The following is a 12937-nucleotide window of genomic DNA, read 5'->3' as shown; positions in this document are numbered from 1 at the left end:
TAAACATATATATATATATATATATCCAGCTGATTTCTACACCAAACGAAGCAGTAAATACATAATTAAAAAGTAAACAAATGCAATATTTAATTTTAATTTTTTCAAATACCTCTTCCCATGCATAAACGAACCCTAACTAATTAACTAAAACAAACAAACAAATAAATAGATAAATAAATAAATAAATAAATATTAATTTAATTAATTTAATTAATTAATTAGTTTATTAATTACCCCTTCCAATATTGACGGGGACATCGCGAAAAAACGAGCGGCCGTCGCTCAGTTTGCAGACATCGCTGTCTTGTCCACCCATAAAGTATCTGAAAAAGAACTCCTCTTCATCATCATCTTCTTCTTCTTCTTTTTGTTGTTGCTTTTGCTGTTGCTGCTGCTGCTGCTGCTGTTGTTGCTGTTTTTCTGTTGTTTGTTTTGGTGTTTCTGTCGATTCCGCTGGGTTTTGATTTGCTGCAGTTGCTGCATTTGCTGCTGCTGCTGCTGCTGCTGTTGCCCTCATGCTGCTTTCTCTCTTTCCTCCTCTCTTCAGTCTGGCGCCAGCACTGCTGCTGCTGCTGCTGCTGCTGCTGCTGCTGTTTTTCTTTCTTATTTTTTCGTTATAGAGGGTCCAGTAGGTTTTCTCTCCTTTTGAATTTGTTGTAGGGGGTCGCCCCAGCTGTACATACACCGCAAAAGAAAAAACAATGTAGAGGCTAAGAAGGAAGAAGAAGAAATAATATTATTTATGAGTGAAAGAGAAAGCAGCAGCAACAGCAGCAGCAGCAGCAGCAGCAGCAGCAGCAGCAGCAGCAGGTTAAATGTCTATACAGTAAAAAGCAGCAGCAAAAAAGTATTTATTTAGTAAATAGAAAGCCGCAGCATATAATTATTTGTCAGATAAATACAAAGCTGTGAATTGAGCAGCGGCGCCAGAGAGGTAAAAGCCGCAGCAACAGCAGCAGCAACAGCAGCAGCAACAGCAGCAATAGCCGCAACAGCGACAACCGCAGCAGCAGCAACAAGAACAGAAGCAGCAACATCAGCAACAACATCAGCAACAGCAACAGCAACAAAAACAGCAGCAACATCAGCAACAGCAACAGCAGCAAGATCAGCAGCAACATCAGCAAGAGCAACAGCAGCAAGATCAGCAGCAAGATCAGCAAGAGCAACAGCAGCAAGATCAGCAGCAGCAGCAGCAGCAACTACTGATATAATTACATTATTCATGCATGCTCCCTGCCCGTCTTCCCAGTTGAAATAAATCCCTCTGAAGAGTGAGGGATGCCTCTTCAAGATTTCATCGATTTGTTCATAGTCAGGCCTGCCTATCCACATTCCTGCTAGCTTGAGCTTCGTTTGCTGCTGCAGCTGCTGCAGCTTAAGATAGTATTCTTCTCCCCACGGAGACGCAGCAGCAGCATAATGTTCAGGGGTTAGCTGAGCTGTCTGTACACCCGGATTGCTGATGCTGAAATTCGTATGTCTATTGAAATCTTCTATGTGCTGCAGCGGTACATACACCCCCTCTGCTATTTCAGCTGCACGGGCAAATCTTTTTTCTAACTCCTCTACACTTCGTACGAAGCAAACAGAGTATGCTTTGTTCTTTTGAGCTCTCTTCATTCCTGCTGCTGCATTGCTGCTGCTGCTGCTGCTGCTGCTGCTGCGATTCATTATTTCATTAAATTTCTTTTCGTCTAACATCAATTTCAAATACCCGGGGTCGCCACCTCCTTCACGAGGCCGCAGCTGCACTGGTAGTTCGTAGGCTGTACCTACAAATATCTCTTCTTCTTGCAGATGTTGCTGCTGCTGCTGCTGCTCTTCATCATCATCATCATCATCATCATCATCATCATCGTCATCGTCATCATCGTCATCGTCATCATCGTCATCGTCGTCGTCATCGTCATCATCGTCATCATCGTCATCACTGTCTTCCTCTTGCTGCTGCTGCTGCTGCTGCTGCTGCTGCTGCTGCTGCTGCTGCTGCTGCTGCTGTTCATCCTTACCCTCCTGCTCCTCCACCTGCTGCTGCTGCCCTTCCTCTTGCTGCTCCTGCTGCTGCTGCTGCTCCTCTTCCTGCTGCTGCTGCTGCTGCCCTTCCTGCTGCTGCTGCTGCTGCTGCTGCTGCTCTTCCTCCTCCTGCTGCTGCTGCTCTTCCTGCTGCTGCTGCTGCTGCTGCTCTTCCTCTTCCTCCTGCTGCTGCAGCTGCTGCTCTTCTTCTTGCTGCTGCTGCTGCTCGTCTTCCTGCTCCTGCTGCTGCTCTTGCTGCTGCTGTTGCTGCTGCTGCTGCTGCTGCTGTTCTTCCTTCTGCTGCTGCTGTTGCTGTTGCTGTTGTTGTTGCTGCTGCTGCTGCTGCTGCTGTTCGTCGTCGTCATCGTCATCGTCATCGTCATCGTCATCGTCGTCGTCTTCGTAGTCATCATCGTCGTCGTCATCATCGTCGTCATCATATATTTCTTCATCTTCTTCATCTGCTGCTGCTGCTGTTTCTGCGGCTGCTGCTGCTTCTGCTCCAGCAGCAGCAGCAGCTGCTGCTGCTGCTGCTTCTTTCTCTACGGGAACGTCGAAGTATTGCATAGAAGGATCTGCTGCAACAGTTGGAGCAGCAGCATCTGTTGCTGCAGCAGTGACAGCAGCAACTACGTCTGCTGCATATCCTGCTGGAGCTGCTGCTGCTGTTGCTGCTGCTGCTGTTGCTGCTGCTGCTGCTGCTTCTGCTGCTTCCTTCTCAAGGGAGACGTCGAAGTATTGCATAGAAGGATCTGCTGCAACAGTTGGAGCAGCAGCATCTGTTGCTGCAGCAGTGACAGCAGCAACTACGTCTGCTGCATATCCTGCTGGAGCTGCTGCTGCTGTTGCTGCTGCTGCTGTTGCTGCTGCTGCTGCTGCTGGTGCTGCTTCCTTCTCAAGGGAGACGTCGAAGTATAGCATAGAAGGATCTGCTGCAACAGTTGGAGCAGCAGCATCTGTCGCTGCAGCAGTAACAGCAGCAACTACGTCTGCGGCATATCCTGCTGCTGCTGTTGCTGCTGTTGCTGCTGCTGCTGCTGGTGCTGTTGTTGTTGGCTCTTCAGCTTGGTTTGGAAGTTCTGATTGACGGAGGCTATATACGGATGTCGCTGTCTCTTGTTCACTTACTAAATGCACGCTGTGCACGTCGTCAGACTGCTGCTGCTGCTGCTGCTGCTGCTGCGGCTGTTGCTGCCGCTGAGGTTGCTGGTGCGGCTGCTGCTGCTGCTGTTGCTGCTGCTGAGCTTGCTGCTGCGGCGGCTGCTGCTGCTGCTGAGGTTGCTGTGGCTGCTGCTGCTGCGGCTGCTGTGGCTTCTGCAGCTGCTGCGACTGCTCTTGAGTTTGGGTTTGTGCTTCTTCTTCATTTTCAGTTGAAGTTGATTCTCCTTGCATGTACACCGCATCCCCTGCCTGAGGAGTGTTTGCAATAATTTCTTTTTGGCTGCCCTCAACGCTGGGTGTCATTTCTTCTGTTTGCTGCTGCTGCTGCTGCTGCTGCGGCAGCACGTCTGCAACTGCAACAGCTGCTTCTGTTGGTGCTGCTGCTGCTGGTTTTGCTGCATATTTTCTTCGGGGTTGTTCTTCAGCATTTGAATCTGCATTAAAAACTTCAGCTGTCTCTGCGGCGTTGACGGAGGAGAAAGTCTGGAGAGAGAAAATAACAAAGAGGCAAAGAGAGAAGAAAAAGAAAAGCCCCAGAGAAGAGCGAAGCGGCTTAATTAGTAAATTTGCTGCGCTCATCATTCACTTATCAAGGAATACATACAGAGTGAAGTGTACGTAATGCAGCAACAACTGCAAGAAGATAATATTGCAAAGTATGAACAAGGGGTTGGGGGGTGTTAATAATAATAATATTAATGATAATTAAGGGTGTTGCCTTGGTGCTCTCTCTTCCTTCAAGAGATGAGGTAAAACAGGGAAAAGGGAGATATTTGTGTATCAGAGAATACTTAAATGCGCCTGTGACTGACATCAATCTACTGCTGCTGCTGCTGCTACTGCTGCTGCTGCTGGTGACCAGTGGAAGTTGCGGCGGGTCCTCTACACATCATTTTTTCTCGCTTAAAAAGAAGAAAACAATATTTCAATAAAATTAAAAAACATTTTAAATTTATTTTACGTTTTTTTTCTTTTCTTGCTCGCAAAACGTCCTCAGAAACCGTCACAGCAGCGGCTGCCCTCAGTCGAAGTCGCGTTGAATCCCCCCGGTGGTGGTGGTGCCTGCAGCATGGAAAGCGCATTGAAATAAATTCATTCAAATAAAAACAAAAACACTGATTAATTAAAATAAATATATAAAAACAAAGACAACCATTTAATTGCCTTATTCAGCGGAGATCTCTCCAAAGGCTTCACTCACTCAATCGTTTAATTCAACAATGAAGAAAATTTGCACGGCTTTGTTACTAATTTGTCGTCCTAGGGTTTAGGGTTTAGGGTTTTAAAATTTGATATTGGTATATATTTCTTAATCTCTTAGAGCAAAGGGCTTAGGGTTTAGGGTTTAGGGTTTAGGGTTTTGCCTTCCGAGGCCCTTGAGGAATGCGTAGATGGTTTTCTCTTTCTTTCGGTGATAACGCGAGATGATATCGCTATCTGTGTATTTTATTTGTCTTTCTAGCGCGTGAAATTGAAGAATAAAAAGAAAAGAAGAAGAAATAAACGAAGGGATGCCAAGGATAACAGCCCCTGAATCGATTGCTGTTCTTCTTATCATTTTTTATTTATTGCTTCTGCTGTATGTCTTCCTCCTGTCTTTTCTCCTTCTTCTTTCCCTGAGTGCTGGAGGCTGCCGCTGCCATAGAGAACTGCTTGTGGTTCTGTATACCACTTTCTATCTGCAAGAAATGTCTTTTTAATTGCAAGTGCTTTCAGCAATGCAGATTCCTCTTCTTGTAGTTTCGCTGCTTCAGACGGCTTCCAGGTGTACAGAGTAAAGTTAACCTGAGCAAAATATATTCATTAAAAAGAAATAATAAAAGAAGAGAGCAAGCAATGCGAGCAAACAGGCAATATGCATCTTTTTGCCTATCTTTCTTTAATGAAATATTCAAACTCATCGTTCAATACTTCTATACACCTCTTTATTTAAAAAGCATAATTAAATATATTTCTTATTTACAGAACTGCTCAGAGTAATCAGCAGATGTACACAAACGCGACATGCATATGCATGCGAAACCAAAGCATACATAATATATAAGGAATATATGTATATACGTGTACATATATATATATATATATATTATGTATGTAGATGTTAACACGCTTGTATGCTTATTAATGTGCATTTATGTGTATTAATTTGTATATATTTAAGAGTATACTCACTAAAGAAAGAAGAAACTCGAGTGAATTGCTTTTTCTTTCTTCAACTTTGTTCATCCGGCCTTCAGCGAATTCAGAAATTGCTTCAAAAGAAATGAGGCCTCCGTCTGTCAGTCTTTGTGCGTCCTGCATCAGCAAAGAAGATGATGCATTTCTTCTTAAAAAGAGATAAAAGAAGTGCAATTAAACAAACAAAGAAAATAAACAATCAAATATAACGCAAGATATAAAGGAGAGTTCAGAGAAACAAACGTACAAACACGAAATCCACAGCTACACCCAAACGCAAGTAAAAAAAAACAAAATAAAACAAAACTTAAACAATAACAATATATGCGAAAAACAAAATATGCACAAAGAAATACAAAGCGGAAAACACAAACAACTGAAGACATAAATGATTATATATATATATATATTCACTTAAACGGCTACGCATGTGAAGAGCTTCAAGGGGGAGGGAAACGAAAGCAAAAAGACAAAACAAAAGAAGGACGATGAGCTTATGCCTTTAATCGTTTTGTAGCAAATGTTTGCACTTTTAACTGCAGATACACTTCACCAAATAACAGATTTACGCATGCAGTTTAGTAAAACGTAATTGAATAATAAATGCACCACTCTAAGTACAATTAAGTATTACTTGTTTTATAACAAAAACAGAAGAAGCAACACTCACACGAAAACATGAATAAGCCAAACGCAGACGAGACTCGCTGTCGTTGCCGAGGGCCTTCAGGAGAGGATGTGCGTTGCATTTTGCAGCAATTTCCGCTTCAATTTGTTTGTTTAAAGCGACATATTCATGTTCTCCAGCAGCAAATGCATCTGTACAGAAGTGTAAATAAAACCTATGAAGTAGTTGTTCACTGAAAAACAGCTTCATTCACCTGCATCTGTGAAGTTGCATAAACTCGCACTACCAGATATTCCTTTTTGCTGCAGAATGTCTGTCATTTGCTTCCTCTTTTCAAACGTTTGTTTGTTGCGGCTAGAAATGAGTTGTTTGTGAGTATTGACAGTGGAGTGGAGGTCTGCTTCTGCGAACAGGAAGAACATTATCATAGGCATAGCAATATAAACATAATCATGTTGTTGGTGTCTGTGTGCGTCTCACTTAAAGCATGATAGGCATTGGCTTCATTCACCACCGACGCATTTAAACCCTTCTGCATTTCTTCATGAAGCTTAAGATTTTGTAGCTGATGCAGATGTTTCTGCTGGAGGGCGCTGAGGTCTTGTTGCTTTTCAAAAACTTGCTTGCCAATCTGAATAGGAGATCGCTGGGCTGCAAAAAGAGAGAAAACAGTCAACAAATGCATTTAAATACCTTTTCGCAAGCTTCTTCGAGCAGCTTTATCACAGAAGTGTGCGTTTCCAATTCAAATTCTAACACCCGGTTCTGCCCCTCAATGGCGCTCAGGCTGAATTTTGCGAAAAAGTGGAAACATGAAATAAATTTAAAAACACGGAAACGTCACTCACCGCTGTAAGAGAGACTTATAATACTGAAGCTGCACTCCGCTGTCTTCCATTTTGAATATAGTTATTGCAATTTTCAATGAAATCTCTTCTTTATAACTTATGAACAGTTGCAAACAGAAAGCTGAAATGTGGAGCTGCGCATACACCCGACGAACCGTTGCGGTGTACAGGCACCTCTCCATCTAATTTCAAATAATAGCAGTAACACTAAAGTAGCTTTGTTGTGGCAATGGAATAACTTGCCATCTATTTTAGTCTAATTTCCAAATTAATACAGCAGGATAAAACATTTGCCAGCCCTCCTTCTAATTGTTTGCGTTAGGGCTGAGTGAAATATACATATAAATATGCATATGAATATTTATATGCAATACTAAAATATGTTTCTTGGGTTTTGAACTTATTTTTCATTTATTTTGTTCTGCCTCCCTTGTGCTATTGAGAACAGCAAGGCATGTCGAGTGTAAGAGAAACATTGCAGCTGCACTGACACCCGATTCATTCAACTACTGGGTCTGGGTGTTTCAGCATCCTTGCTGAAGAATCCAGCAATAGAGCTGATGTTACTTAGGCTAGAGAAGAGCTAAGGAGGAAGGAAATGCACGTCATGCTCTGTTGCCATTGGTTCCGTCTGCCCCGATAATGCCTGCAGTAGGGGCATCCTAAGGCCTTCTCTGTGCATGCTGTTTAATGCAAGAAAGCAGATGAAAAGAAGATTAGAAGGTGTAGTTAAATAGATCTATTCTGTGCTGAATTTCTTCTGCTTGTGCATTTGCTGCGGCGGAGAGAAGTTTCAATTGGTTTATATATTTGATAGGGTATTGATCTGCAAGGAAAGGTGCTTTCTCTAATGCTCAATTCACCTATAGAAGATAAATCAATTCATTTTAAGCTCTTTTTTATACTGAAATATTCATGAATCCTACACACCCACTTGAAAAAGCGCACACCTCGCGGTGTACGTACACTGGACGCCTCCTCAGACCACCGGTCGGCTGCGGCGACCGCATCGGCTGTTGGTTTTGTTGTGGAAAGCAGCAACAGAAAGTGAAGTTTTTTGCAATTAATCGCAAAATATTGTTGAAACAAAAGTTTTGTTTTGTCTTTTTAATTTTTTGTCTGCTTCTCTCAGTTGTATTACAGCTAAGAGCTCCGGTAGAGCGGTCTGTTCGACGGCGGGCGGCAGCGTTGGCGTGTCGTGCAGATTGAAACTGAAGCAGTATTCTTCTTTTTTTCTTCTTTTCTGTTGAATTCTTAATAATAAATCGCAATTAAAGTATGCAATTTCCATTGTTTAAGTCTCTCCTTCCAAATGTGTGAAGGAGCTCGCCTTGCTGGCTTCTCTTCTCTCGGCATCAACATTTAAACTCATACGGACGCCGACTGCTGCGCTGCACTGACCTTTATCTCTGAATAATTTCTCTCTTTCTTCTTTTCTGAATAAAGATGATGGAGTTTAATTTCTCTGAAAGGGGCTTCTCTGTGATTTTTGATTGGCTCGTTACCGCCGCACTTCTTTTTCTTCTTGAACTGGTATGCAAAGCAAACTCAAACAAGCATCAGCAGCACTTTTGTTCTCTCTTATCTTTATTTGTTGTTGCTGTAAACACTAACCCACTGTAATCAGCAGCTTCCTTTGTCTTCCCTCTCTTCCTGTCGATTGGCTTTGCTGCTCTTTTTCTGTTTGCTGTCTCTGTCTCCGTCGGTCTCCTGTCTCTTTCTGTTTGTGTACATCTCTGTTTGCTGCTGCTGCTGCTGTTATCCAGCAACTGGTGTCTCCAGCAGCAACAATAGCAGCATAATACTTTGCTTTGTGTTGAATTATTTTTGCTGCATCTTTTCATTTGTTGTGCTGTATAATCTTTTTCAGGTTCTTTTTTCTCTTTACCGCCGCTTCTTCCCCGTCTCATCGCCGCATGCATCGTCTGTGCCTTCGCCTCCTCAGCGTCATAACCCATCTCCTTTGATAGAGAAATGGGAGGCTAGCATAAGCAGCAGCAACAGCAGCAGCTGCTGCTGCTGCAGCTGTCGCATGCATTCAGGGGAGTGTCTGCATACACTGGAACTACCAAGGGCCTCTCAGCTACATAATACAGCTTTAAGAAGTGCTGCTAGCTGCACTGCACCTGAATGCAGCATGAGGTTTGAAGACTTTGGTGCTGCAGCAAAGCAGCAGCGTCATGATATGTATACTGAAGGCACCCAAAGCCTTCACGCCTCCTTCGCTCACCTTTCCTTTCATCCGCAGCAGCAGCAGCAGCACCAAACGTACAAACGCCACTCTCACCAGCAGCAGCAGCACCAGCAGCAGCAGCAGCACCAGCAGCAGCAATTAGAAGAAGGAGCAGACGAGATAGAGAGTGCAGAACAGCAACAACAAGAAAAACAAATTCAATACATCTACTCACTCACAGATATGATCGGCGCATTCGCCAGAATGGTATGCATATTAGGGTTTAGGGTTTAGGGTTTAGGGTTTAGGGTTGTGCTTCTTCTTCCGATTATCTCGCTGCTGCTGCTACTTGTACTGCTGCCTGTGCTGCTTTTATTGCTGCTGCTGTTGCTGCTTCTGCTTTCGTTTTGCTGATTCTTCTGCGTTTGTTTTACTGCTACTGCTGCCTGTATTGCTGCTGCAACTGTTTGTGTTGCTGCTGCTGCTTGAGTTATTGCTGCTCGTAGCTATCTTACTGCTGCTTGTGCTGCTGTTGCTGCGGCTGCTGGCTCTGTTACTGCTCTTGCTTCTGTCTTTTTTGTTGCTGTTGTTTTGCTGCCGTTGTTGGTGCTGTCTCCGTTTCTGTTGCTGCTGTTTATATGCGTTGATGTCTATCTGTATATGCTGTTGTTCTTTGAGGTGTACGTACAGCTGAAGATAGCTTTGCTGCTGCTGCTGCTGTTTTGTGTGCATTAACAGAAACGTCTGCAGCGAGGAGAAGAGCTGTTGTCTACCCTCTGCTTTGAAAGACACAACAGCGCTCCTCAAGAGTTTGATGCATATACTGTTGTTGCAGCAGCAGCAGCAGCACTTGCAGCAGATGCTGCTGATCCCCCCGTACCGGCCCCTGCACACAACAGCAGCAGCAGCAGCAGCAGCAGCAGCAGCAGCAGCAGCAATGTGCAGCGGATGGGCTCATTCCCTTCATCGCCACGTCATTGCCCGCAGCAGCCGCTGCAGGTGACTCTGCCAGGGGAGGAATGCAGCAGCAGCAGCAGCAGCAGCAACAGCAGCAACAGCAGCAACAGCAGCAACAGGAACACGGCAGAAGGGGCAGAGAACTTGAGTGAGAAGGAGATGCAGTTGCTGCTGCTTCAACAACAACAGCAGCAGCAGCAGCAAACGCTGCTTTCTCAACAAGAAAAACAAAGAGAGCGACAGCTGCAGCATACTGCAAATATGGAGGCCATCCCTGTGCTGCAGAGGTATTCAAGTCGCTTGCTGCTGCTGCTGCTGCTGCTCTTGCTGCTGCTGCTGCTGCTCTTGCTGCTGTTGTCGCTGGTGCAGCTGCTGTTGCTCTAGCTCATGCTTCTGTTGCTGCTGTTGCTGTTGGTGCTGCTGCTGCTTGTAGCTAGTGCTGCATTTGCTTCTAGCAGATTGTCTACACCTCCACAGTTCGACCGAAGGTTTGCTCTGTATGCAAATGTTTAAGGTTTAAGGTTTAGGGTTTAAGGTTTAGGGTTTAGGGTTTAGGGTTTAGGGTTTGTGTTCAGGGCCCAGAAGCTCCGTCAGCTCGAAGTTGCTGTGACGGTCTATGAAACGTTTAAAAGAAGAAATGAAAAAATGCAGAAAGACGTTTGTCTGCTCCTCGTTCAGTGTGCTCTAGCGTAAGGCTTTGCTGCTGCTGCTGCTGCTGCTGCTGCTGCTGCTGCTGCTGCTGCTGCTGCAGTTGCTGCTGAAGCTGTTGCCGTTGCTGTTGCTGCTGCTGCTGAGGGCGGTGTTGCTGCTCAATTTGGTGTTGGTGCTGCTGCTTTCATTGATGCTTCTCAGCCTGCTGCTGCTGCTGCTGTTGTTGTTGTGATGGTCGGCTGCTGCTTTCTATATATATATATATATTATATATAATATATTCTCTGTCTCTATACATCTAAATAAATATATAAATATATATATAGCTTGTTTTGCTGTTGCTGATGCTGCTGCGATTAATAAATACATGCATACCTATATACATACAAACCCAAGCAAACAAACAAACAAATATATATATATATATATAGCTGCTGCTGCTGCTGCTGTTGTGCTGCACAGGTCTGGTGCATACGCTCAGGCGAGCAGCTGGCTGACAGAGTTTTTAGCCGAAGTAGCGTTCGACGGAGGCTGGTTGGATAGAGTGTTAGCAGCAATCTTTGTCGGGGCCCCACACCTGCTGCAGGGCTTGCTGCAGCAGCTGCAGCTGCTGGTGCTGCAGCAGAAACTCTCCCCGGAATGTGCAGATACAGTTCACAAAGCCAATAGCTACTTAACCTTGTCTGCTCTTGCTGCGCCTACTAATATACAGCAGCAGCAGCAGCAACAACAACAACAACAACAGCAGGAGCAGCAGCAGCACGGGATGTTGACTCCTGGACACAGTCCGGAGGTGTATGCAGATGAACCAGTTGCTGCTGCTGCTGCTGCTGCTGAACAAGCAGATGCAGCAGCAGAGACCCAACAGCGCGACTCTGCAGCAGCAACAGCAGCAGAAGCCGCAACAGCAGCAGAAGCTGCTTCCCCAGATTGCTCAAAGGAAGAAGGCCTTGCTGATGAAACAGCAGCAGCAGCAGCAACAGCAGATGCTGCTGCTGCTGCTGCTGCAGCGCAGGAGGAAGTAACAGCTGTGCCAAACACAGCAACAGGTGAACTGGAGTTAGCAGCAGCAGCAGAACCTACCGTTGCTGCTGCAGCAAAAGATACGAACGCACCATCCACAGTAGCAGCAACAGCAGAAGCAGATAACGCTGCTCCAGCTGCTGCAGAAACAGCAGCAGCAGCAGCAGCAGCAGCAGCAACCACTCAGAAGAGACTCAATCCAAACGCCCCTGAATTCGTACCTGCTTTCTCTGTCCCCTTGCTGCAGCAGCAGCAGCTGAAAAAGCCAAAGCAGCAGCAGCAGAAGCAGCAGAAGCAGCAGCAGCAGCAGCTTGGACTCACCCACCACCTGGCTTCGAGGAGCTTCCTAAGACATTTAAGCGTGCCAGCAGCAGCAGCAGCAGCAGCAGCAGCAGCAGGTGCAGCAGCGGGAAAGGAGGCGAAGTCAGAGGGGCAGCAGCGAGACGCAGCAGCAGCAGCAACAGCAGCAGCACCAGCAGCAGCAAACGCGCATGAGAAGTCTTCGCAGGAACAGATGCTGCGGCTGGTGCAGCAACAGCTGCAAAGCCTTGTGCAGCAAAAGACAAGGCAGCAGCAGCAGCAGCAGCAGCAGCAAGTAAAGAATACTCACCTACAGCCACAGCAAGATCCCGAGCAGCACCAGCAAACCTGGCAGCAACAGCAGCAGAGGCACTGGCAGCAGAAGCAGCAGCAGCAGCAGCAGCAGCAGCAGCAGCAACGGGGTGCCTTGTGGAGACCCCACAGCGAGATATCTGCTAACTGGAGGCCGCGAATTGATCGCCAGCAGCAGCTGCAGGCTTTAGAGAGGCAGCAGCAGCAGCAGCAGCAGCAGAAGCAGCAGCAGAAGAACAGCAGCGCAGCAGCACACAGTGCAAGCAGACTCAAGCTCGCCCATGCAATCATCACCAGCCTCGCTGCTAACAACCGCAGCAGCATCAGCAGCAGCAACAGCAGCAGCAGCCTGCAGCCTCAGACAGCAGTGCAGCAGCAGCAGTAACAGCAGCAGCAGCAGCAGCAGCAGTAACAGCAGCAGCAGCAGCAGAGCTGCGAAAACGGCAACTCGCTTTGCTAGGAATTTACAGAGGAGGATCCATCGAAGAGCAGCAAAAATAAATATCGCAGGGAGCAGCAGCAGCAGCAGCTGCTGCTGCTGCTGCAACTGCTGCAGCAGCAGCACAAGCAGCAGCAGCATTCGCAATGGCTACAGCAGTAACAGGTGCTGCAGCTGCGGCGGCAGCTCCTGCTGCAGCAGCAGTAATTAAATCGATTTTCTTTTATTGAGGTCGCTTCACCTGCCAA

General features: G+C 46.0%; 2 protein-coding genes across 2 annotated transcripts; one reads left to right on the top strand and one right to left on the bottom strand.

Moving 5' to 3' along the window:
- Positions 1-229: 229 nt before the first annotated feature.
- On the bottom strand, positions 230-6884 carry EAH_00038730 (hypothetical protein, conserved; the record flags this gene model as incomplete). The annotated part of the gene is made up of 8 exons (XM_013395434.1): positions 230-676; positions 1222-3638; positions 4142-4242; positions 4850-4965; positions 6029-6177; positions 6467-6617; positions 6680-6773; positions 6835-6884. The coding sequence occupies 8 exons, from the start codon at positions 6882-6884 to the stop codon at positions 230-232; spliced, it is 3525 nt and encodes a 1174-aa protein (XP_013250888.1).
- A 2087-nt stretch (positions 6885-8971) lies between these two features.
- Positions 8972-12635, top strand: EAH_00038720 (hypothetical protein, conserved; the record flags this gene model as incomplete). Its single annotated transcript, XM_013395433.1, has 4 exons — positions 8972-9274; positions 9746-10251; positions 10540-10653; positions 11078-12635. 4 exons carry the CDS (start codon positions 8972-8974, stop codon positions 12633-12635), a joined length of 2481 nt encoding a protein of 826 aa, XP_013250887.1.
- Between the last annotated feature and the right edge of the window lie 302 nt (positions 12636-12937).

The sequence above is a fragment of the Eimeria acervulina genome, genomic scaffold (assembly GCF_000499425.1).
Source record: "Eimeria acervulina Houghton genomic scaffold, Eah_scaff443, whole genome shotgun sequence".
In the NCBI taxonomy this organism is placed as follows: Eukaryota; Apicomplexa; class Conoidasida; order Eucoccidiorida; family Eimeriidae; genus Eimeria; species Eimeria acervulina.
This window is presented reverse-complemented; position numbering and strand designations above follow the sequence as displayed.